The 24,307-nt window shown below is 41.1% G+C and overlaps 1 protein-coding gene across 1 annotated transcript in view; it reads left to right on the forward strand.

Annotated features, from left to right (window-relative positions):
* Positions 1–24,307, forward strand: part of baiap3 (BAI1 associated protein 3) — a 53,265-nt gene that overhangs the window by 19,087 nt on the left and 9,871 nt on the right. The window contains exons 3-27 of the mRNA XM_026164500.2: positions 4,515–4,602; positions 6,243–6,326; positions 6,519–6,626; positions 7,143–7,202; positions 10,219–10,285; positions 10,547–10,760; positions 11,028–11,072; positions 13,604–13,681; positions 14,301–14,406; positions 15,159–15,266; positions 15,354–15,446; positions 15,748–15,851; positions 15,941–16,058; positions 16,238–16,362; positions 17,153–17,243; positions 20,607–20,663; positions 20,769–20,866; positions 21,027–21,078; positions 21,206–21,357; positions 21,454–21,577; positions 22,408–22,548; positions 22,694–22,789; positions 23,054–23,269; positions 23,401–23,469; positions 23,555–23,634. Coding sequence (XP_026020285.2) covers positions 4,515–4,602; positions 6,243–6,326; positions 6,519–6,626; positions 7,143–7,202; positions 10,219–10,285; positions 10,547–10,760; positions 11,028–11,072; positions 13,604–13,681; positions 14,301–14,406; positions 15,159–15,266; positions 15,354–15,446; positions 15,748–15,851; positions 15,941–16,058; positions 16,238–16,362; positions 17,153–17,243; positions 20,607–20,663; positions 20,769–20,866; positions 21,027–21,078; positions 21,206–21,357; positions 21,454–21,577; positions 22,408–22,548; positions 22,694–22,789; positions 23,054–23,269; positions 23,401–23,469; positions 23,555–23,634 — 2,574 coding nt within the window. The remainder of the gene's footprint in view (positions 1–4,514; positions 4,603–6,242; positions 6,327–6,518; positions 6,627–7,142; positions 7,203–10,218; positions 10,286–10,546; positions 10,761–11,027; positions 11,073–13,603; positions 13,682–14,300; positions 14,407–15,158; positions 15,267–15,353; positions 15,447–15,747; positions 15,852–15,940; positions 16,059–16,237; positions 16,363–17,152; positions 17,244–20,606; positions 20,664–20,768; positions 20,867–21,026; positions 21,079–21,205; positions 21,358–21,453; positions 21,578–22,407; positions 22,549–22,693; positions 22,790–23,053; positions 23,270–23,400; positions 23,470–23,554; positions 23,635–24,307) is intronic.

The following is a 24,307-nucleotide window of genomic DNA, read 5'->3' on the forward strand; positions in this document are numbered from 1 at the left end:
TGACCTGTTATCCCAATGCTAATTTTGGGTTTGATCTTCAGTCGGTAGCCTTAACCATGTCTCCATGCCTAAATGCATTAAATTGCATTTTTTTTTCCCTTAAAAATAACCAAATAACAACAGAGAAGACAAATCAAACACAAAAATAAACGTGTAAAAAAACAAAGTGGTCCCACACATTTTTACAACATTTGAAATGTTATAGTGATGCGCTATTCTTCATGGTAATGAGACATGCTGTGATGCATGGCCTGGGGACACTAGCACTAACAAGAAGACATGACGCAGAGCAGGACGTGGCAGAGATGCAGATGCTAAGATTATCATTTGGGTGACGAGAATGGATAGAATTATGAACAAGTATATCAGAGGGAAAGCTGAAGTTGAGACATTCAGAGACAAAAGTGACGATAAAATTCTGAGATGGTTTGGACATACAGTGGAAGCATAGTGGATATACTGGGCAAATGATGTTAAATATAGAGCTGCCAGACAGGAGAAAAGAGAAAGACCACCCTAGAAGATTTGTGGATGTAATGAAGCAAGACAAGCAGAGAGTTAGTGTGACAGAAGAGGATACTAAGACATAGTTAGATGAAGGCAAATGATCCGCTGTAATGACCCCTAAAGCGAGCCGTCAAAAGAAGAATAAGATTGTGCATGCTCAAAGAGCTCTGAGGGGGCACATCTTACTTAAAATTGTGAAAACAGTATGTGATAAGTGGGGAAAAAGTTGAAGGAAGGAATAGCCATTTACTCAAAGTATCCAGGAGAATTGTCTTTTACCTCAGCAATCCTTTAATTGTGTCTTTGTGTCAGATTTCTTGTTGACACTGCTTTTGTTTTCAGAAGGCATGCCAAACCTTTACTTTAAACCTGACAGTGGTCTGTTTTAAAATATGTCAGATCCACAGTCAGCCACTGACCCACGGAATGAGAAAGTAAAAACTGTGAAATGCAACTGGGAAGCAACCAAGAAGTCTTGAGTTGGAAATAATTTCACACCAGGCTACTTTTATGTCTGTCAGTACCACTGGCTGCATGAGCGACTGCAGATTCTTCCACGGTATTTAATGGAAAGATTCAATCAGAGCTTTTGTGATTTTATCTCCGCGCTGAAGCCTTCCACCTGTAATGTTTTGCTGCTTAATCAAATGTGTAATTAGAGTATAACAAACAGTCTTCTGTGTTGTTTTGAGGGGTTCCTTGTCATAGAGATCTCAGTTTATGATTGGAGCCACAGGCTTATATTATGGATTGACATCCATAAGGAATTAGATTAAAAATAAATAAATAAATAAAACAACATTTAACTTTACTAGAAGATGACGCAGATGACAGCGATGTCGGCAATATTAATTACTATGTATGCACTGCCATCATGTATTGGGGTTTGAAGTGAAGGGCTTCTGTCATCTTCGCACTCTCAGTCAGTTCAGGTTTATTCTGAGATATTCTTTTAGACAGAAGACAGACAGAATTCTTGTTTTTATTTGTTTTCCTTCTGATTTACTCTCCAGACAGGAAATCATAATTGAAGCATTTGAATGAATTCGGAAAATAAATTACAATAAAATGAGGTTTTAAAAAAAGGGACCTGTTTCCTAGCAACATCAAATCAGTTTGTTATTCTGGTAGCGTGCGTGTATGTGTGTGTGTGTGTGTGTGTGTGTGTGTGTGTGTGTGTGTGTGTGTGTGTGTGTGTGTGTGTGGATGAGAGATGGAGAGAACGATTTAACTTAATACATCTTTAATATATCTTTTTGATGTATCATGTTAAAATGGACTTGATTTGCATCATTTGTGCTGTACTGCTTCCCATGAACATGTTGTCCCAAGCCCCCAGAAAGAAAAAAAAAGTATCCCAGACTGTTTGGACAAATCCTCAAGCTGACTGACAAAAGATGGGACAGATTTCTGGATACAAAAATACTCTCAATTCAACCCGGATGTGGAGAGAACCGAGTGTCTCTAAACACAAGTCTTAGTGTGGAATGAAGCTTATTTGTACTATTTGTGCAAATGAAAACTGAAGCTCCGTGAAACAAAGCTCCCAATCCCTTGTTAGTGGAACAGGCTTTGTCTTTGACAGACTCGGTTTGGGGGTTTCTTTCAAATGCTGTCTGAGGAGGTTTACTTACGAAAAACAGCTGTGGTTTTATTTTCTGTATAATGCAGGAGGGTGGTTGAAAAGTATAGCTATGGGTTTTATTCAGAACTGTTTTAATGTAGAGCAAATTCAGCAGCTGTCCTGGTTATCAGTTAATTGCTGGATTTTTTGTTGTTGTTGTTGTTGAAATGTCACTTAGACAAAAGAAGATACCATTTGTTTTGGGATTTTTGATGGGAATAGGCAAGAAATCCTGAAGCAAGTTTGAGTGTCGAATTTTTTATTGAGTAAACATTAAATAATGCTTAGCTAGTCTTACTGACTAATGGACATTCAACAAGTTCCAAACATATTCAAAAAGGTTGGGGTTTTTTAAAAGTTTTATTTTTATTTTGGGGATGTGTTGAGGGAAATTTGGGATTTAGTATCTGACCCAAAGAAACTTCAGATTAGATTAGTTGGGGATCAAATCACTAAGGCAAGATTCACAGAGGATTCAGGCTTTCCAGAATTTTGAGGTCAGGATATCTTTACTAGGGCAATTGTCATAGCAACTATAACCAGTCATCAAAAGACTAGCTAGCAGGGCTTTGACTAATGTTAGCATTAGCCAAGCTAGCTAATGCTTGTTACTAACTTTGTTTATATCCAACAGCTTGATTATTCACTGCAATGATCAATTACTCCTATAAAAAATAAACAGACGGGCCAATTCATGCTCTCAGGATATTTGCATAAAAAATGTAATTGACTAACAGCCATGCTGGCACTTCAGAAGTTGAATTTCTCTTGACTTTCGCCACGTGTAGCGTAAGAAAAGAGAATTCATTTCAGCAATGCATGACATCACCAACTCAAAGTGACAAGAAGTGAGAACACTGAAGCCTGAAATACAGCCATGTGAATCCTGCCATAATGACCAGTAAGGCTGCAATGGCTCAGTCACCTGAAATGAGTTGTCGACTTTTTATGGGTTGAAACTGCAATGAAGAAAATACTCTTTAGAAAATATTCATACATGATTTATTCCCTCCAAATATCTATAAGCTGTCACTTACCTACAAAAAGATTTCTAACTCCATCAATTTTACAAACAGAGTCAGATGAAATGGCATCATGCCAATAAACTGCTTTGGTAAAATGGTTTCTTGGCTGTAGATTTAAAAAAAAACAACCACTGAAGGCCTAACATTAGACACTGATATTGGGAGGACTGACCTCACTGTCAAGCTGTACACCTCACTTTTCTTTTTTTTCTTTTTTTTGGGGGGGTATACCAAAGGCATGACACTCAAAGATAAATCAAATACCATTGCAATGCAGTGTTTTTCTCTTTATCCCTGTTCACAATTATAAACCCATAAAAAAACACTATGTGGTATAGTTATAGCCATGCATGAGTGTTATGTTAAAATGAATGTTTTAGTGACTCTGATATGATTATAAAAGTTTACCCAAGGAAACTTTCACTTTTCCAGTTCAACTGGGCCTCACCCCAGTGGAAACTTCACCAACTCACCCAGCATGGCAGCAATTAGTATCCATTAAAAACCTCATGGGTTTACCATCTGCTGCCCCACCACTGTGATATTCAGTAAGTGCTGGGATGTGGGATGCTGGGATGCTAATAAAGGAGTGTGTCAGGGCCTCTGTGGACAGTTCTTTTAAAGTATGCCAGGATAAGAAAAGAGGTAGATGTGGTGGTAGGGTTAGGTGGTGGAGGTGAGAAGTTAAAGGCAGACGGCATGGCTGATCCTGATGGTTCCGCTACAGCTCACATAAGAGTGGCTGCCGGTGTCTGTGAATTCCATAAAGGCTGAGGGGAAGATTCCCCCTAGAGAGATTTGGACGATACTGGGAGAGATGGGGTATAAGTGGTGGTGGTGGTGGTGGTGGTGGGGATTCCCAAGGTGTTCAGCCAGCTCAGTGAATGTGCCCGAATCACCATGACAACTGGGGCTGGCGGGAGTCCGGGGATTCACTCACACCTGGAGGAAACAGAAACATCATTTGCATTTTGCACACAGCCCGGCTCATAGCAGATTAACATGGTTCATGCAGGGTGCAGACATGCTGACTTTTTCTTTTTTTAAGCTTGAGACAAGAGGGTGTTTGATAAGTAATAAAAAGCTGAACGGTAGGCGATGGAGTCCAGTAGTTCAACATTAAAAGAAAAAGATCCTCTTTATTGACAGATGCTTCTTCAAAGTGTCTGCAAACAGGATGCTGTGTGATCCCACAAATGTCACTGAATCCTGCTGTAATTACCATCCATAAATAATTTAGGTTGATCAGATTGTGTGGGTGTATAACAGAGTACAACATGCATTTCAACTCACTTTTTTATTTTCCCTCTCTATCTTTAGAGATAATCGATTTTCAATGTGTTCCGTCTACTTGGCAGGATTTCAGAGGAGAGCGTGGAGTTCTTTGAGCGTATGAATGCCATCCTGCAGAAACAGGAGAACATGATGCGGGCGGCCCAGGCGGAGGTAACCCCCACCTAACCTCCTCATTTCTGTCTGTTACAGGCTTGAAACATGTACAGCATGTGTAGCGAGTGTAGATCTCTGCGCTGTCTTTCAGCCCACCACCATGACCACTCTGACGTCTATGGACAGACGGACTAGGTCAAGCAGGGCGCTCAAAGGGCTGGAAACTCGGCTGTGACAAACTGCTGTCGAGGCTGTGTTCAGTTTCTCCTACTGCCAAAGCTAGACAGTGATGCTTTTTAAAAATTTGTAGCAAATGCTTGATGATTTCATTTCCAAATTGCTGTATCGCTGTCAGCAAAATAGCCAATAAGCCCAAAGCAAACTGCTGACTGTGATCAAAACAGAAGGTATATTCACTCAGCATGCCATTTATCATATTGTCTTCTGGAAACATGATTTTTTTGTTTGTTTGTTTTGTTTTTCCCCTACCCGTTGGTGGCTAAGTTTACGCTTATTTATTTATTTTGTTTGTGTGTGCAAGATAGAAAGACAATTGAACTCTGAATTTCTATTCCACCAGAGGGATCAAGTTGAGTCAGATTCATTTGTATAGTGCTATTCAAACACAAGGTAAGTCAAAGGGCTTTACAGAGGGCTTTCCATGCAAATGAAATTGAGTGACATCCCATTCTTAATACATTGGGTCTAATCCGATTTCAGCCCATTCCTTTCCACAAGGTTTAGGAGTTTGTTTATAGAAGTTTTTGACCATTTTTCCAGGAGCTCAGAAGAGTTTGGACATTGATGTTGGCACTGATTTACGAGTTGTCCCTTGTAAACCTGTCCATAACTATTGACCATTTCTCCATTCTTGAACCAGTCGTCAGTGGAAGTTCAACTTGAGTTCCGTTTCAACTTTCGGTCTGGTTGTGATCATGTTGTCTTTCAGCACTTTTTGATGTTGTGCAGAATACATTGCTGAATCAATAACTACAACCTGACTGGCTCCTGAGGGTATGGGGACAAGACCATAATGTTTTTATGCCTTTATAAGGTTCTTTTCATAGCTGTCATTGGTCAACAACAAACAAATATTGTACAAATATTTGTTGGCCAATGACTTTGACCCATCATCAAGAGCACATTCTTTTAGGCACAGTTTTTATCCTTGTGTTCAGTGGCAGGTTTGCTGTAATGTTCTTTTTGGAGAACAAAGGCATTTGACTACCCTTCAGTTTTTATGATTTTTTGACACCACCAATTACCTGCAGATCCTGTTAAATTATTTCATTTTTTATTCTTTTTCGCAAAAGAGAGCAGCTCTTAGGATGAGTTGTGCATTCATGGAAAAACTGCAAATCATTTGAAATCTGTGACACAGTAGGAATTTTTTAATTAGATATGTGTCTTGAAGATAATTTCCATGAAATTTCCTCAGTTTTCAGTGAGACGTCTTAGATTGTAATTTTTGCTTTTGTGTTTTTAGTTCAAAAAGATTATTATTTTTATATTGTTGTATTGATGCTATTACCCAAATAAATGGGCGTTGTACTTCTCCTACCACTGGAAGATTTTTTTAGGTTGAAAAAAAAAAAAAAAAAAAAAGCCAAACATGTATCTTATAAGTTCTTCCTCTCAACACAGCCTTTATCCAAGGCCAATTTTATTTTGGCTGAACTGGTTTTGTCCTCTCGCAGTGCCAAACAGGGGCCTGCACAGTTCCACCACCCCAAGAGCATGTGGACCAGGCCTTTATCCCCGACAGAATCAGCAGGACAGAGGTGCGTGAGCTCAGCTTCTCTGTTTTCATCTTATTTCAGCAGGGATTAAATCTCAAAACTCACAATAACAACACAGTTGAGGCTTTTTATTCCTGCTTTTGATGTGCAGTGGAGCAGAACGCATAAGGGCAAAAGAACACGAGCTTTTTATTTTTGAAAGGTTGTTATTAACTGGAGTGTGTTTTCATGTAGCTGGACCTGCTTTATGAGGAAGCTGTGTACACGGTGGTCAACAGGGTTGGAGTGCCCTCACCCGAACATGTGAAAAGTGACGATGAGCTATTTGCTTACCTGCTGAAGGTATCTATTTGTCTGTCTGTCCGTCCGTCCATCCGTCTTTTTCTCTGTCTCGTGGACACATGAGAAGAGCAGACTGTATTTCTTGAGCTTCATTAAATCTCTGTCAGTAACACTGATGGTAGCCTCAGAGAGAGCGTTATTTGTTGTGAGCGGGCTGTAAGAATCAGAGCAGATGCTCTTGGCTCAAAACTGATTAAACATCAAAGCCCAGTCACACTGTGTACTGATATTCAGCTGTTATATTACATTCATTCAGATGATGTCATGCTATGAATCGTAGTCTCCTTTTGTTTTTTTCTGAAGTGGGCATCTTTTTCTGGCTTTCTTGTTTTAACAGAAGGTTAGCTTCTGCCAGGGACTTTGACCGAATTATGTTTTTTTATATTTCTGAGATGGTTTGTTAGATTTAAGCAGTAACTCTGTTATCTATTTTGTAGGTTTTAATCTTGCTACCAAGAAACTCTAAGTCAGATATGGTTAAAAGGTCTTTTTTGACTGACACTCTCCTCCTTAAAGGTTTTTGATATGGGTGAGGAAGAACATGAAATCATTCTCCAAAAAGTTCAAGAATCCAAGGTGAGATTTGTTTGTGGTGTTCAAGCAAATTTTGTGTCTTCTGTTATAGGACAGGCAGAATTCAGCTGTAGTATTATGTGACTTCTATCAAATATTCTTTTTTCGGGTGAGCCTTTCACGATATCCCTAAGTTAAAGTGAAACATTGTAGAAAAAAAAAAAATCCTGAAAAAAGTCAGCCATGCCCCCGCAGGAGGTGCAGAATCAGAGCACAAAAACAAAAATGTGTCCAAAATGTGTGTTTGATGTGTCCATCAAAGGCACAGGAATGCAGGGAACAGTTCATAACCCCTCAAGGGGCCGACCCGGAGGGTGATGGTCCAGAAATCCATAGTTCGTTAGAGGCCGGCGGCACAGGAGTTCATGATCAAACGGTTCAGGGGGCCAGCCGTGCGGACGGCAGTGGCGGCGATGGAGCAGGTCCGGGGGCCGCCCACAATGGCCATGACGCCCAGCCAGAGGCCTGGAAAGTGGCCGGTGATGTCGAGGAGATGACCGTGGAAAAGCCAGCTGTGCTAGGCGTGGACGAGGTGGTGGCGTGGCAATAGCAGGACCAGACGAGGCAGGACCAGACGAGGCAGGTCCAGCTGCGTGCAAAGGAGCAGATGGCGGCGCTGCAAGCCACAGGTGGTGGAGCAGGTGGTGGCTGAACGGACTCAGAGATGTCAGCAGACACGGAGAGATGCTGGGTGGGTGCTCCAGAACCCCCAGCTGACGTGGCACGAGGCTGGACAGACCCGAGCCCTCCAGCTGGAACATGCAGCGACGTGGGAGCCGCGGAGTGCTGAACAGACTGTTGAGCAGTTGGCTGTGCAGATGTTTGGGCTAATGAAAGGGGTATAGGTGACAAAACTGAAGCCTGACCTGGAGGCAAAACTGATGACGGAACAAATGACTGAGATAATAACTGAGCAACAGACTGAACTATGGAAAAAATGAGAGGTTGTAGTGACTGTGGTAGTGGTTGCTGACTTAACTCTGAGCCTCCAGAACACAAGGACAGGGGCTGGATAGGCTTGCCTGAGCCTCCAGCGGACACAGGAATGGGTGCAGGCACCTGCCAGACATGAGCCCACCCACCCGAGGAGTAGGTACGGGTGCAGAGGTAGGCTGTGTCCTGGCTGGCCTCACCCTGGGAGCCGGGACAGGTACCGGCGACAGCTGGGCAGCTGCTGTCCCCACCCGAGGAGCTGGTACAGGTGCAGGGACTGGCAGAGCCTCAGCCAGCCTGGAAACCAGAGCAGGGACCAGCTGGACCTCAGCCTCCCTCACCTGAGGGACTGGTACAAGTGCAGGGGAAAGTTGGGCCCGAGCTGCCCTGGGTGCAGGGACTGGAGCTCAGGAGCATTTTCACTGACAGTTTCTGTGTAAATGGGCTGGTGAGTAGCACCGTCCGGGGGTAAAGCCACTCTAACGGTGGACACAAAAGCATGGTGAGCTGGGTCAAGGTGAAATGGTTCTGAAACACAAAACTCAACTTGATTCAATGGTTCTGAGGCACTGAGTCCAAGCTAGCCAGTTTTAATAAGGCAGATGGTACTCTGTTGCTAGTCACATTTTCCAACTGAGGCACAGAAAAAAATACGGTGAGGTACTGGCGGAGCAACACTGGGAGTCTCAGACACAGAAGCAGGATTATCGAGGTTCAGAGGAGTCGGTTGAAAAACCAAAGTGTTCATAGAAGGAGCGTGATTAACCATGGATGAAATGGCAGTAAGTCTGGTACCAGAATGTGGAGAATGTGGCAAACAGTCATTTTCACTCACGAAAGTCATCTGCCCAGCTGCCGTGGAGCGACGGCGGCGTGAACACTGCCTTCTCCTGGAAGAGGGAGGAGACGGGTCGGCCCGCGAATCCTCCAGCGTTCTTGGCTGAAAATCCTCCAGCTCTTCACACAGGAGCGGCTGCTCAGGGTGGACGCGTACGATGGAAACAAGGAAGTCTTGAATGAGTGGGTGTAGTGCGCCAAATAGCCAGGGAAGTCCAGAAACCATTCTCTGTAACCGAATAGCTAGCTCCTCCTGGTATTCCTTAAAAGGCAGGGCAAACCACTCCTGACATAGAAACTCCACCACGTAAATCATGTCCTCCTGGAGCTCAGCGGAGGGATTGTGAGCTGCTGGGTCCATTGTCTGGTCGTAGTCTTCTGTCACAATACGGCTGTGTGCAGGCAAGAGAAGGACCCAAACGCAAACTCGCAGAGACAAAGGTAAACTCAAAAACACAGCTTTATTGCTGGTGTAGGGGGACACAAAAAAACCATACTAAACTAAACTAAAAAACCTAAAGCACAAGGAGCCACAGGGACCATCACACAGCTATGAGGGACTCTACAACACAACACTGACAAAGAGAAACACAGGGCTTAAATACACTGAGGGATAACGAGGGAATGAGAGACAGAAGGAGAGCACAGCTGGGAGCAGTCATGCTGGATGAGACAAGGGAAGAAAAACTAGAAACACTGACATGATACACGGACCTTCAAAGTAAAACAGGAAACACACTGACTGAACTCTAGACAACTTAACAGCAACTGGGGAGACGGAACATAGGAACCTGAAACATGGTACAAAAAGTCACAGTAGACATAACATGGAACGCAGGGAAGCCATATTACAAAACCTAAGAACTAAACCTATGATAACCATAACTGAAACCTAGGGAAATAAGAAACAGTACAACAAAGGACTCAAAACATGAACCATAATATAAAAAACACAAGAACTCAAAAAGCTGGGTCAGAAAGACCCAGAACCGTGACAGTAACAAGTAAAAGCTACAGCATGTTTTTGGGGGCTTTTTGGCTATTTACTTGACTGCCACTTTGCACTTTTTAATATCCACGTAAAGAACTTTGAAGTGTTTTGAAATAGAGGTTGCCTGAGTTTTACTGACTTTTTACTTGAAGTTTATCAGGAAATAGGAAGTTATTGTTTTTTAAAATTCATGCCCATCATCCTTGAAATATACTCAGATGTTTTAAACTAAACAGGCATGAAATTCTTTTTCCACAGAGAGCTAATTTTTCCTTGAGAGTTTCTGTTATGAAAGCAAAGAATCTAATGGCCAAGGATGCAAATGGTGAGATATTTCATTCATTACATGTTCTTTTTCTAATATTTAATTGAAATGCTTCATCCACTCACTGTGATTAATCACTTTACTTCTCTACTCTGACACTTTGTACAAAAAGAAGCCAATAAGCCTAAAGTGTAAGGATGAGTGCTGATGTTATAATCCAAGTAATCTGATATCATGTTTACTCTATGACCAATGAACTATGCTAATGAAACAGCAATAACAGTAACTATCCAACACTGTCTTCTGGTTGTCACCCTGCAGGCTACAGTGACCCGTACTGCATGCTGGGCATCCTCGTGGGCCAGAGCCCTCGGGAAACGGAGGAGAAGAAGGAGAGAAAGTTCAGCTTCAGGAAGAGGAAGGACAAGCTGGAGAAACGCTCCAGCACCAAGGAAGTGTTACCAGCCAGGTGTATTCAGGTGACTGAGGTCAAACCTGAGACTCTGAACCCAGTGTGGGACGAGCACTTCGTGTTGTGAGTATAAGACAAATTCTAACCTTTATCAGAGAGCTGCACACGCTGGTATGTGTGATATGCAGGAATCACGGTTTCATTAGTTTCACACTAACGCCCAAAGCTGCTAGTTATGTGACCAGTGCGCCACAATGTCATTTCTGTGAAAAGAGCCACTGAAGAATTGAGCCGATTATTGTCAGTGTTGCTGATGAAATTGAGCGCTTAAACGATGATGTTTCCGGGTCTTTAGTTTTTTATTGTTGCTTTGCTGTTGTTGTGTTCTAGTGAAATAGACGATGTCCACAATGACCTCTTACATCTGGACATATGGTAAGATAATTCAATTCAACTTTATTTCCTATTAATGCAGTGTGTGATCTGAGGAGACTGTGCATAGTAATGCCAAGCTCTTACAGCTACAAACATAACCTACAGTATATTTGATTTTGCTTTAATGCCAGATTACTACATTGCATTGCAGAAATTTAAAAGAAAACATATATGGAAGCAGAGAAACAAGAGGTGGTAAATAAATATATTAAGTATACAATAACTGATTACTTTATCAGTTAATAATTAGATCTATGCAAACTTTTGAAAAACATGACAAATTGAATTATTCTCAACTAATGTGTTTGATTTGATCAGTTAGCTGTCAAAATCTATTGATATACAATTGAGTTAATTCTTCTGCTCTTGCTCTTGACTAAGGCGGTCGCACTTTTCTCCTCTCCTCCTCCTCCTCTCCCTCAGCTTCCCTGCTTAGCCTCTTATGTCCTTGTCTAGTCTCGTGTTTTTTTGTATTACTTTTCCCTGGAACACTCTCTCTGTTCTCTAAAACCTAAAAGAGGAATTATGGATTGGATCAACTGGTCCCTAAATGCAATTGACACCCTTTTCTCAACAAGAAGTTTGGGCTTGGGTGAGCCTGAGTGCTGAAGATATCTACCTATTCGGAACCATGGTAACAGGGTTCTGGCGGATCGGAGCTGGCTTGGCCCTGACTTATCAAAGAATTAAGAAAGCGGAACCAGCTGTTCAAACCCCCACAAGGCTGCCCGCTGGGATTGGAACGATGGGAAGAGGCGTGAGTTTCTCAAAATGGGCTCATTGAGTGCAGCACGGATAAGATCTTGGAGAGGCTACGGCTGCTGTGAATACTCAGAATAAGATCTCTGACTGCAGACTGGATACATCTCAGAAGGGCTAGCCTGGAATAACATCTCTGGGCGCAAATTGGATGACATCTCGGGGAGGCACACTGCCGTGAGTTCTCAGAAATCTGCTCCTTGAGCACAAGAAATGACAACATCACAGAACGCAAGTATGGCGAAGCTCGCGGCTCTCCAACGGGAGATTGAGAGACCAGTGTTGGACTGTAGAACTGCTTTGAAATTCATATGAGCTGTTCGCACTAACGTAAAAAGCACCATCACCTCATGCGGATACCCCTTTGGCGCCAGCTGTGTTCGCAGGGCTGGAGCCGAACAAAAACATCCTGATAACGACTGTGTTTAGTCTGTTCCTTCCCATTCCATGCAAGGCCACCTGGGTTGGCTGGAAGACTGTTTACTTAGCCTAGCAGGGCGAAGGACACTGTCTCAGCTGAACTCTGGACACGCACACACAAACATATACACTGATATGCACACACTCATCCCCCCTCCCTTTCCAAAAAAAAAAAAAAAAAAAAAAAAGAAGCATGTGTGTGGGAATGTATGTGAATGTTTTACTGTTATATCTTATTAGTATTTTAAGTATTTTATCTATTTTATTTATTGAATTTTATTGTTTTATTTATATTTTGATATTGCTAGGGATGATGCAATGATCGGGGACCATTCTTAATTTCGTTGTTCTCATGACAATGACAATAAAGTTTCTGATTCTGATTCTGATTCAAACGCCTTCGACGCTTATTCCCTTCCAATGCTGCACCCTTTACCCACCCCTGTTGCTTGTCATGTGTTTCTTTGGTGTATTAAGAGTTTTTTCATGTGCTATGTGCAGAGGTGTTTTTTTCTGTTCTCAAACTGATCTCCCTGTTGGAGCTCAGTCTGGAGTTATTTTTTTCTCCTTATCTTTCCTCATGTGGGGCATTTTCCATTGTTATACCTCTCTGACCTGTCTTCCCCATGTGATGTTTTGTGTAATGTATATATGGTCGGACTGTAAGATGGCGCTGCCATTGAGTGCAATAGGTCGGCAGCCTTATGAAATTTCCCCTTGTGGGACTAATAAAGGTATATCAATTCAATTAAAATTAAATGTAAGGCAGCATACTCTTTCAGCTGAGAAACATAAATCATCACATTTTGGGGTTTTTGGAAAATTAACAGTCAAAAAACGTTTATATTTTGTGTTTGAGCAAAAAAATCCTCTAAAATAGCTCATCACTGCAGCTCTAGAAAAGTCACAGAGCTCTATCTTTTTTATTACTTTGTCAAAAGCTTTACAATCTTCCCAGTTTAGTGCCTGGTTCTGCTCACTTTGTCAATTTTAGCAGATCAAAGTTTTACAAGCAAAAGAGAAAACGTCCAAAGTGAAGCGAAGCAATCATCCTTTCTAATTATGCAAAAATGTAACAATTTTATCCGCATCATTCAGTGTGAATATCATTACTATGCAAATCAAATAGCCTGTTAAAATGTGATGTTCTAAATTACAAAATGTCCCCATTATTCAGCTGTTACCGAAACATTTCCTGCCTCTTGTCATGGTAAAAGTTGCTTTTCTTAAACAACAATGGGCCTTGATTATAGATGACCTTCTCTTCTCAGTTTATTACAGCTTCTTACAGCCTCTCATGTTTTGCAGTAAGTGAGAGTGTAACAAGCTTTTATTCGTCTTCTTTCCTTCAGGGATCACGATGACGACGTATCTGTTGCTGAGGCCTGCAAAAAGCTCAATGAAGTCAGTGGACTTCGAGGAATGGGCAGGTAGAAAAAAGTACTGCATGCTAACTACAGTAATTCTGGATTTCCAGCATAATTTTGTCAGAAATCCTTAAAACTTTCCTAATTTTGGAAACAATTAAACTTGTTAATTCGTGAGTCCAGTTGACATTGCAACAGTAAAAATATGAGTCATTAAATATGTAATTTCCATGTGAATTATTCCAGAAGTTCCAGCTGATGAGTATAGAGACCTGGTTTGTCTCCGCATGTTCAAAAAGCTGATAGCATCCTACTTGTTAATTTTACGGGATCATTTGGTATTTGCCCTTTGAAAGACTGACATACAGAAAACCCTGGTGCCAATAAATCTGTGCACACAGAAAACATGAGGAGATCTGCCAGGTCACAGAGAGACTAATAAATAGCAGACATGTCTAATGAAAACCTGAGAATGCCAACCATAGCCAAGGGATTAAAGGATCCTCATCCCGTGGTGAAAAATCTGCAATTTTAATCCAACAAGAAAGTAACAAGTGGTCAGCTGGCATCAGTAAATAAATGCAGTATCTCTAATTGTGAGTCACACATAATGAAGGCATTAGCTAAATGCAGAAAAACTGAAAACTCACCATTTACTTTGTTCCTCGCATTTTCCGCTCAGGTATTTTAAGCAAATAGCAAAGTCGGTGCGTGCGAATGGATCTGCATCATCGGGCTCTGAGGAGAATGTAGATGACTTCCTCGGATGCATCAATATTCCTTTGAATGTGAGTGAACAAAGTGCAACTGTCTCCGCAGAGAAACCACACACAAGCTTTTCTTCTTTCAGCTGCTCCCTTTAGGGGTCACCACAGCGAACCATCTGCCTCCGTCTCACCCCAATCCTTAGCATCTTCTTCCATCACACTAACCCTCTGCATGTCTTCCTTCACTGAATCCCTGAATCTTCTCTGTCACAAATCTTCTTTATCCTCCTGCCCGGCAGCTCCATATTCAACATCCTTTGTACATGTCATCCTCCTCTGCACATGTCCAAACCATGTCAGCCTTGCCTCTCTACCTTTGTCTTCAAACTGCTGAACCTGAGATGTCACTCTGATATACTCATTTCTAATTTTGTCCTGTCACTTCTGGTCACTAACAGTCTTACCGTCTTTAACTCTGCTAGCTTCCGCTTGGCCTCTTTTGGGCTTTTTTTTGTTGATTGGTTGGTTATTGTTTATTTGTTTTTTTCCAGTGCCACCACATCCAAAGCAAACATCATAGCAAGTCTCCCACCATCTTGTAAATCATCTCCTTCTCTTGCTGCTATCCTTCTGTCACGAATCACCTCTAATACCTCACCCGCTCCATGCTTCTTCCCTTTTCTTATGCTCAATCTGTGGCTTCAGATGGTTTAGCCCATTAATTCTACCCCTGCCCCTTGCATCTTCAAAATCTCACACAAACTCATATACATTAAAGGACATACTGTAAAAGTTTTGTCAGTATGTCAAGTCAAGCTGCTTTCCTTCTTCAGGAAATTCCCATTATGGGCTACGACACCTGGTTCAAGCTTGAGCCACGCTCGAGTGCATCTAAAGTTCAGGGAGAATGTCACCTGATTCTGAAGCTCTTCACCAGCCAGGTATTAAAAGTACAACAGTTATTCATTATATAAAAATGTGTCTTCCTCTGTGTACGATAAGACTTCAAATGTTCATTTGACCTTCAGAGAGACACAGCTTTGTCTAAGAAGGAGACAAATGTCTCCATTCACAAGAAACTGCTGAGTCAGATTGTGGAGTACGAGCATGCTCATGTTAAGGTGAGTTTCCTTTAGATGGTTTTTTTTTCTACGCACACACTTTTATAACAGCTTCTATTGTTTTCTGTTTAACTATTTAGTCATATTTTTTATCATTAAATGTAAACTTATACAGATGGAAATAATCCTGCTGTCAGAGAGTGAAAGGCAGGGTACACCCTGCATAGGCTGCCAGTTTATCACATGGCTAAAATGATTGTATTTAGAAACAAAGCCTCAAAAGTGCACAAACTGTACAAAGAGTTTCTTCTTACATTGAAGTGTGGTTGAAATGACTGTAATCTTCCACATGTATTTCCAGCGAGAGCCGTACAACTGGAACGGGCAGGTTTCTCCTCCAGCATGGACTGTGCTAACTCACCATGCTGTGCAAACTGATCTCTCACCTCTGCAACAGGCTATTATGTGAGTATTAATGGAGGAATAAAATTGATCAAATGTTATATGAACGCTTTAGCATCAGGAGGAAGGTGCGTGTTTTATTTTTAATGCAGTCGCTGGCAGTGCTACAGCAGCCACCATCGGACCCAGAGGGTGTGCTACTCCCTGCTGCTGCGCCTCCTGAGGACTATCGATGCAGAGTGGGACCCTCCCGCTGTGCGGGGAGACCTAGTAGGTTCTACACCATTGCTCCCCCAACAGGGAAAAAAACAAAAACCTTTCATCATCTAGAAACAGTCACCTCATTAGCTCAGCTCCTCACTGACATTCATCAAGGTTTTTGGTTCAGCCAAAAATGTCTCACAGCCAGTGTACTAGAAGCTATAACTGAGGGCCCTTCCTGTGTCCAGGAGAGGCAGCTGTCAGACAGCTTCAGGCTGTACACAGAGCACTGCCTGTGCCTGATGAAGAACATGCGTCAGGTTTTCCCCTGCACCAGCGCTGCTGCCATTACACGCTACGAGCTCATGCTGAGGTAAAGGCACACCACCATCACATCACGCACTCGCCCGTGCTCTCATACCAACATGTTCAGCCATTCACCCCAACAAACACAGAGACTACAGAGAGTCACACTCTGTGGAGGAAGCAGTGTTGGGTTCCTTACTCACTAAACAATGTTTTAAATGTCATTGTTCATTACTCATGTCAAAAGAGCTATAACACCTTTTCCTCAAAGCCCAATTTGTTGTAAAAAAAAAAAAAAAAAAAGACTAACACCTGACTAATGTACCAAGAGGGAAATTTTAACTAGAAGTCTTGGATAACTAGAAATGAGAAGCCATCGACAAGCAAAATCTGGATCAGCAAGAGAAGAATCGCCACCTTTTGGCTTTTGCTTGTACGTAGCAGTGACCAAAGGAAGAAAGTAAGAGCACAGAGATGAGGAGTCTGTATCTTATAAATTGCAGTAAAAGCAGCTAATTATTGAAGTTCATGTGCCTGGTTTGGACTAATTTAGAGGCGACTGGCTTTTTATAGAAGCTTTTACAGTAAGAAGTCTTGCTCTGCCCAGTTATCAGCACCTCAAGGGAACTCTTTTCTACACTCTGAAGCACACACACACATAAAGTGACTCACTAACAGTTAAAGTTATCTTTCTCATTTTCTCCACAGATATGCAGAATCTTGCATACAATTAAAGTGCAATAGATATAGCTTTTATATTTTCTGAGGTGTAAAGAACATTATGTTACTGTATAACTGCTTTATGATATAATCGCACTCATACATTGTCGCTGGCTTTTTCTGTCTGTGACTGTCAGGGGGATTGGGTACATGCAAAACATGCGTGCCTTTAAGACTGTGTGTCCTCTTCGAAATGACCTGCATCTCGACATCACTACTGCTATTAAGGTAACAAGAAAACCTGTGTGGGTGACTCATGAAGTTTTTGACCAGCAGGATTTTTTTAATGTAGTACATAAATTAATTGTTGTCCTTCATGCATGTACTTATGAAACTTTATTAGGTACCAGGTGCTAGAACTGCCCTAAAAAAACCTTGCATGTAAAAAACCTCAGTGTCTACCTTGATGGTTCTTTTAAATTGAATAAGCAGGTGAGTGCAGTAGTCTAATCCTGCTTTTTTCAGTTAAGACAGCTAGTCAAGCTTCTCTACACTGGCTTCCTGTCTCCTACAGGATCCAATTTAAACTTTTACTTTTTGTTTTTAAGTCACTTAACGCTGGAGCCCCTTCTTACCTGTCTGAGCTCCTTTCTGTTTATGCTCCAGGAAAATCCATTAGGTCTAGCTCAAAATTAATGCTATCCATCCCACGGACTAATCTCAAATCTCGTAGCGATAGAGCCTTCTCTGTGGCAGGTCCCAGACTTTGGAATAGTCTTCCCCAAAATATTAGATCTGCACAAACACTTGATCAATTTAAATCACTACTAAAGACATATTTTTATGCCCTGGCTTTTAACACACTATGACCCAAGCATTTTGGTCTTATTTAATAATCTTAGTTATTGTTTTAATTCTTTTATTGTCCTATCATTGTTTTATATTGTTATTATTGTTTTACGTTGTTTCTTTTTTATGACATTTTTATATTGTTAAGCAGAGGTGTGGACTCGAGTCACATGACTTGGACTCGAGTCAGACTCGAGTCATTAATTTTATGACTTTAGACTTGACTTGAAAAAATGTTCTAAGACTTGTGACTTGACTTGGACTTTTACACCAATGACTTGGGACTTGAATTGGACTTGAACCGGTTTACTTGAAAAGACTTGATATTTTACCCCAAATATAAAATTTAACATGCATATTATATAGAGATTGAAAATGTGACGTCATTCACGGGTAGAACCGCAAAGGATTCTGGGAACTCGTGGCAAGCGGTACTAGCGCACGCAGGCTTTCAATTGAAATCAGTCACACAGCGATAAAAAGAAACACAAAAATGTCAAGAAGCTGTTGTATTATTAACTGCAATAGCTGGTCGCATGACAGCCACGGGAAGCCGACGGGTAAAGAGATCGGTTGTTATCGGATTACGTCGTTGAAGAGAAATTGTTCGAGCCATGTTTCCGAAGTAACAAAGATGCGACTGGATTGCAGCCATTCAAAGACCAATTATAACGTCCCAGAACACTCCAGCTCACAGGTTAGTCTGCTCCAAGCATTTACACGAAGGTCAGTCTGCTGTTGTAGTTAATGCGTCATTTTCATAACATAACTGGTGATATAGGTTACAAGCAAGTCTGGCGCTGAACAGAAATTGTCGCGCTATGCTCCTGTGTTTATTGTGCATAAATAGTGAATTGTCCTGACAGAATATTGTGTTTCGCTTCTGTTATTATGGTACATTGACAAAAACACATACTTTTATTCACAGGGTAAAACAGTTGTTTTGTATCACTAATTGCCCAGTACGATTACAGCATACAATATTATTGTCACTGCTACATTTCTGTGATGCTACCAGAAATTATTTCCACTGCTAATTAACTACCGTTGAGCTCAAAGGTCCTATTAATAAACGGTTAACGAATGTGTATTTATGACGACGATTTGTGAGACTGGTAAACTTATGATACGTATGATGGTCTTTACTTTCTACACGGTGCATTTCAAGGTCCTGCACCCATCCGTCGGTAAACTGTACCTGGGCTTGTTGCAGTGACCGGAAGTTACTAAACTTCATGAGTGTATGCACTCACTCCAAGAAGCGTATAATTATAAATATGCATATAAATATGCTACGATGAGATAGCTGACTTCATCTAACTAGCAAATGTTTTCCAGGCTACGTTGGTGATGCAGTTTTTTTTAAAATTATATATTTTTTAAAATATCATTTATTTATGTATGATATTTTTGTCATGCGATTTTAAAGCTGGTCCTACAAGCGCATCCAAGAATAACATGCAGCTTGTCTCAGAACTGTCGGTGAAAATTATTCTTGGAGCTAGGTTTAATTGAGCTGCATTTTAAAGAGGTGCAATTTCACAATTTGTGTATATTTTCTAAGTTCACTATTTTGTCATGTGTTGAGAAAAACACAGATTTAAAAATTACATGGTCTAATATTTACATTTAGCATATAACTGCAACATGCTTTTTTTCGGGGGGTTTTTAAAGACTCGAAAGGACTTGAAATTCAAAATTTCAGACTTGTGACTTTACTTGGACTTTTACACCAGTGACTTGAGACTCGACTCTGACTTGCCTGACATTACTTGAGACTTGACTTGAGACTTGAGGATAAAGACTTGAGACTTACTTGAGACTTGCAAAACAATGACTTGGTCCCACCTCTGTTGTTAAGCACTTTGTGCAGCATCATCTATCTGGAAATGTGCTATATAAATAAATTTGACCTTGACCTTAAATCTTCATAGTGTAGATTCAAGAAGGTGCTGGAAATGTTCCTCACAGATTTTGGTCTATATTGTCATGAAGGATCTGCTGGGTGTGGATACAGTTTGAACACAAACTCGTTTTCATGTTTAAAAAACTGTTTGAGATGATTTGAATTTTGTGACCTTGCCATGGAGGACATGGTCAGGTACGCTGTGACACTGAAATGATGCTCATTTGGTACTAAGGGCCCAAAGTGTCCCAAATAAAATATTCCCCACGTTGTTAAACCAAGAGCAGCAACTCAAACTATTAATACAAGGCTGGATGGATCAGTGCATTCATGTATTTAATGAGAAATCCTGACACTAGCATCGGAAAGAAAGTGAAATTCATCAGACCTGGCAATGTTTTTCCAATCTTCTATTGTCTGTTGACCTTGTGTAGATATTTTTCTTAGCCGACAGGAGTGGCACCCAGTGCCATTTTATCTTTTTCAGACCATTCTCTGTAAAACCTACAGATGGTTGTGTGGGAAAGTCCAGGCAGATCAGCAGTTTCTGAAATTCTGAAATAAACTGACAACCATACGTGAATATTTTGAGTTGCTGTCATAGCTGGTTAGCAGTTGAACAGATGTACCTAATAACCTAGTCATTTAGTGTACAGAGTGTAGTGATGTACTGCATATCTGTGGATGTCATTGTTGGTCTTAATGGAGCAAAGTACCAATAAAATATGGAAATATGGATATTAGTTTTAAATGAGGAAGTAAATGTGTTTAACACTTGAGCTTTTATTGATTCATAGAGTGTTTTTGATGAGAAATGATGAATGTAAGAAATACTTACTAGTCAATAAGAGCCCTTTACTTCAGCCCAGTTATTCTCCTTTTAATCTTTTGAACAGAAAGGAACTGCTGAGTGGTACGAGAGCTTAATCACTCGATATAAACCAGAGGAAGGAGTAAGCTTGTTTTGGTCCTAAATCATAGATATCCTAACATCTTTTACACAGTGTACCTTGAGTTTTTTCATCCAGGGTGATGTTCATTATATTCTGACAATGCAGACTCTGGAGGAACAGCTGAAGAAGCTGGTTCAGGTGATTGATGCTGCATGTGCAGATGTCCAGAGGGCCCAGAACATCTACAATAAACTTTTCTACAGGTGAACAGCAGTTTTCTGCAAGAAATCCGAGGGAGAAAAAAAAACAACCGATAAGTGTCATGCTATATTATTCAGTGGTGACACACTGATTTGTGTGCTTGGTTGTTGATGGGATTTTTATATTTTTCTTTGTTTGTTTGTTTGTTTGTTTTCTCCACAGTGCAGTGAAAGTAGATTTCTTCAGCATATCATACAGACTGTTGGAAAAGCAGGTATGTCACTGAAAATGATGCGACAGGTCACTGTAAACATGACATGACAAGTCTTTCTGAGTCATATGTTGTTGTTGCTGCTAACTTTTACACGGATGAAACACGCTGACTTCCTTTGACCTGACAGGTAGCTGATGATGTGAACGTGGCGATGGAGCGGGTGTGTGGGACTCTCGAGCAGGAGAGCTCCAGACTGTCTCAGACAATGGGAGAGACCATCTTCGAGCTCTTCGTGTCCTTGAAAATCCTCAAAGGCTTTCGAGAGTTTCTTCCTCTCAAGTTGGTTATCCTTTTGACTCCAACGTCTATTGATGTAACAATGTAAAAGGCTCTGACTGGAAGTCATGTCCTAATGAATGTATTTCTCTTTTACAGGGATGCTAAAATGTTGGCCTTGACAGGTTTCCATAACTGGTTCAAGTCCTCAATTCACAAGTGGCTGCAGATTGTTCACGACAGGTCCTGTGACAGGATTCGCAAGGCAGTGGAAACAGATAAGGTGAGAAATGGCATGAATAATAGAAGGAACATAATAGACTCTTTCTCAGAAAACAAGTCAACTTACAGAAGTACTGAACACGCAGGTGTGTAAAATATAGCTGTGTGCCACATAGAGTAGGTCTAAAGCTTTAGAACAAGCTAAAACTCATTAGGATTGTAGCTGTGAATAGCTGTAAAAGGCACCTTTAATGTGTTATCAATTAACACATTATCACAGCATCAATGTACAATTAACCTGTAATTAATTATATATATATATTGTATCCTTATTGCTCAAAGGTGTTCCATTGTTACCAAAGGTGTAAAAAAATTATGAGACCCCCAGCTCTCTTGTTTTTCTATATTTTTTCCTAAGAATTAAAATATTTTGTACAATAATGATTTATTCACCATTATTAAACATGTACAGTATTCACTTTAAGGAGAAGCAGTAATCTGCTGATAAATTATTTGTCTGGCGCTATAAGCTAGCATTCATTAGCTGATCAGCCAGTCCCTCGATCAGTTGAGATGAGCTGTAATAGAAGTGATCCAATTAGAAGGAGCAGCATTGGAAGTGAGCTTTACAACTATATGACCTTAAAGGGGAAATTTTAAATCAGGTCTGTTTTTTATGAATGAACTGCCTATTTTTTAATCGCAGGTCATGTACCTCCTTGGAACTACATTAAAATGTTTTACCGTGTTAAGTTTAAAACAGTTATTCATTCCCTGCTTGCAAAATATGCTAAAATGTTACAGATTTTCATGCATGTAAAAAAAAAAATGTAAATATTAGGAAATCCATGCTTTGTCTTTTTTAAGATTGATTTTATTTTTTGTGAGTAGCTTGGACCTTTGCAGCAAGCCAAGCACAGTTCCTCAGCAGTTGAAGTGACAGCTTGCTTCAGCCAGGTACGCGAGATCTGGGTCCAGCTGGCCTGGCCAGACTCTGCGGGGGCCTTCATCTTTGTCACACGTTTGACAGACGTGAGTGCCACTTATAGTGTTGCCACACTCACATACTCATATTCTGTGCACATAGAAACATGACACATACAGTTTATCAGTCAAAATCATAAAGGAAACTGAGGGAGCTGTGCCGTAATGACAAGACTGATTTTATCTACTGCAGAATTTCTGCAGTGAGGCCGTGTGCTACTCAGAGATGATAACGCACAAGATTGAGAGGAACCAGCTGGGCCGAGACCACAAGAGTTTCACAGTGCAGGTAACGCCTGTAGCAAGACAGAACCGGGGGTGGGCACAGAATTACGTCAACGATGTCAGCAAGCTCTCTGTCAACACAAAGGGCTCAGTGGGAGAGCAGATATGTTATACACACAAAAACAAAGCAGTTGCTTCTTGTCGTCATCAATCATTTACACTCAAACTCAATCCCTCCACTTCTCTGTAGCCCTGCTTCTTTTCCTTCTTTTTTTCTCCATCTCTACCCTCTGTTTCTCCGCCTTTGCTCCTCCTCGCTTTCTGCTAGCTCTGCATCGCCCTGAACAACATAGAGCATGTGCGTGTTTTCCTGGGTCACCTGCCCCGGGACCTGGACTGGCAGGGTGTGGAGCGCGCCATGGAGGAATCATGCGGGGTGGAGGGGAAAGAGCAGGTTTACAAGGCTCTGAATGGACAGCTGTTCAACATGGACCTGGATCTGCAGAGAGAAGCTAAACGCCTCATCACACTGCTCACTGACAAGGTGAACACGAGGAGTATAATTTTCCTGTTTCTCACAAACCAGTTTGTAGAACTTTTTGAGCGTATCCGGACATCTATATACTTTGAAGTATGCACCTTCATGAACATCTGTGACTAAATATTCCTGTGCAGATGCTGCCTGAGCTGCGGAGGTACATCCAGCACATCAGCCTGTCTCCTGACTCCATCAACAATGATGATGTATGTAGCAATAGCCGCCTAGCCTTTTTTATCCTTATATTAGCGGTGTTTTGTGGTATTTATGTAATGTGTGACATTCTCCCAGGCTGTTTCCCCTCTCATGAAGTACTTACAAGACACTATGGTCATCCTGACAGAAAACCTTGTAAAAGAAAATCTAACCAGGTACTTTTTAATTCTCTTTTTACTATTAATATTAAGTTCTTATTCTTGCATTTCTTTTAAAAAAACAAAACAGCACACAGACTTTTGTTGCCTTCAGCAAAACTTGCTTTTTGAGTCACTATGCAATGACATCACAAGATGCCAAAAAAGGCAGGGGGGAGGTAGACTTTAATGTGTTAATAACTGTTGTGAGTCACAATGTGCTAAAAGAAATAGACATTCAGTACAAAACCACTGAATCATGTCATACACAAGACAAAACATAAACATAACAAAGAACATGAGAAATCAGAATGGGCACATAGAGCTCATAGTTGAAGAGGCATACATGCAAATGTCTGTGAAGGTTCTCAGTCATCCAGGTCATCGTAGTCTAAGGAGCTTGGAAAGAAAAGCGTCTGGACTTCTTTAAGTTGCTTGAAGACGTTTCACCTCTCATTCAAGAAGCTTCTTCAGTTCTAGAGTCAAATGGTGGAGAGTCTCAGATTTAAGCTCTGTGTGAGTAACCCACCAAGAGGGACAATGGACCACCTAATGATCCTCTACCTAATCACATTAGCCAAGGTGTGGAAATGGGTGTAGGTCACAATCAGCCAAGGCTTCGGGTGAGCTCATTGTGAAACTTACATAGGGGATGGCAATGTTGTTGCGTTTGTCCTTCTTATCCTCCCTA

The sequence above is a fragment of the Astatotilapia calliptera genome, chromosome 4, assembly GCF_964374335.1.
Source record: "Astatotilapia calliptera chromosome 4, fAstCal68.1, whole genome shotgun sequence".
Taxonomy (NCBI): Eukaryota; Metazoa; Chordata; class Actinopteri; order Cichliformes; family Cichlidae; genus Astatotilapia; species Astatotilapia calliptera.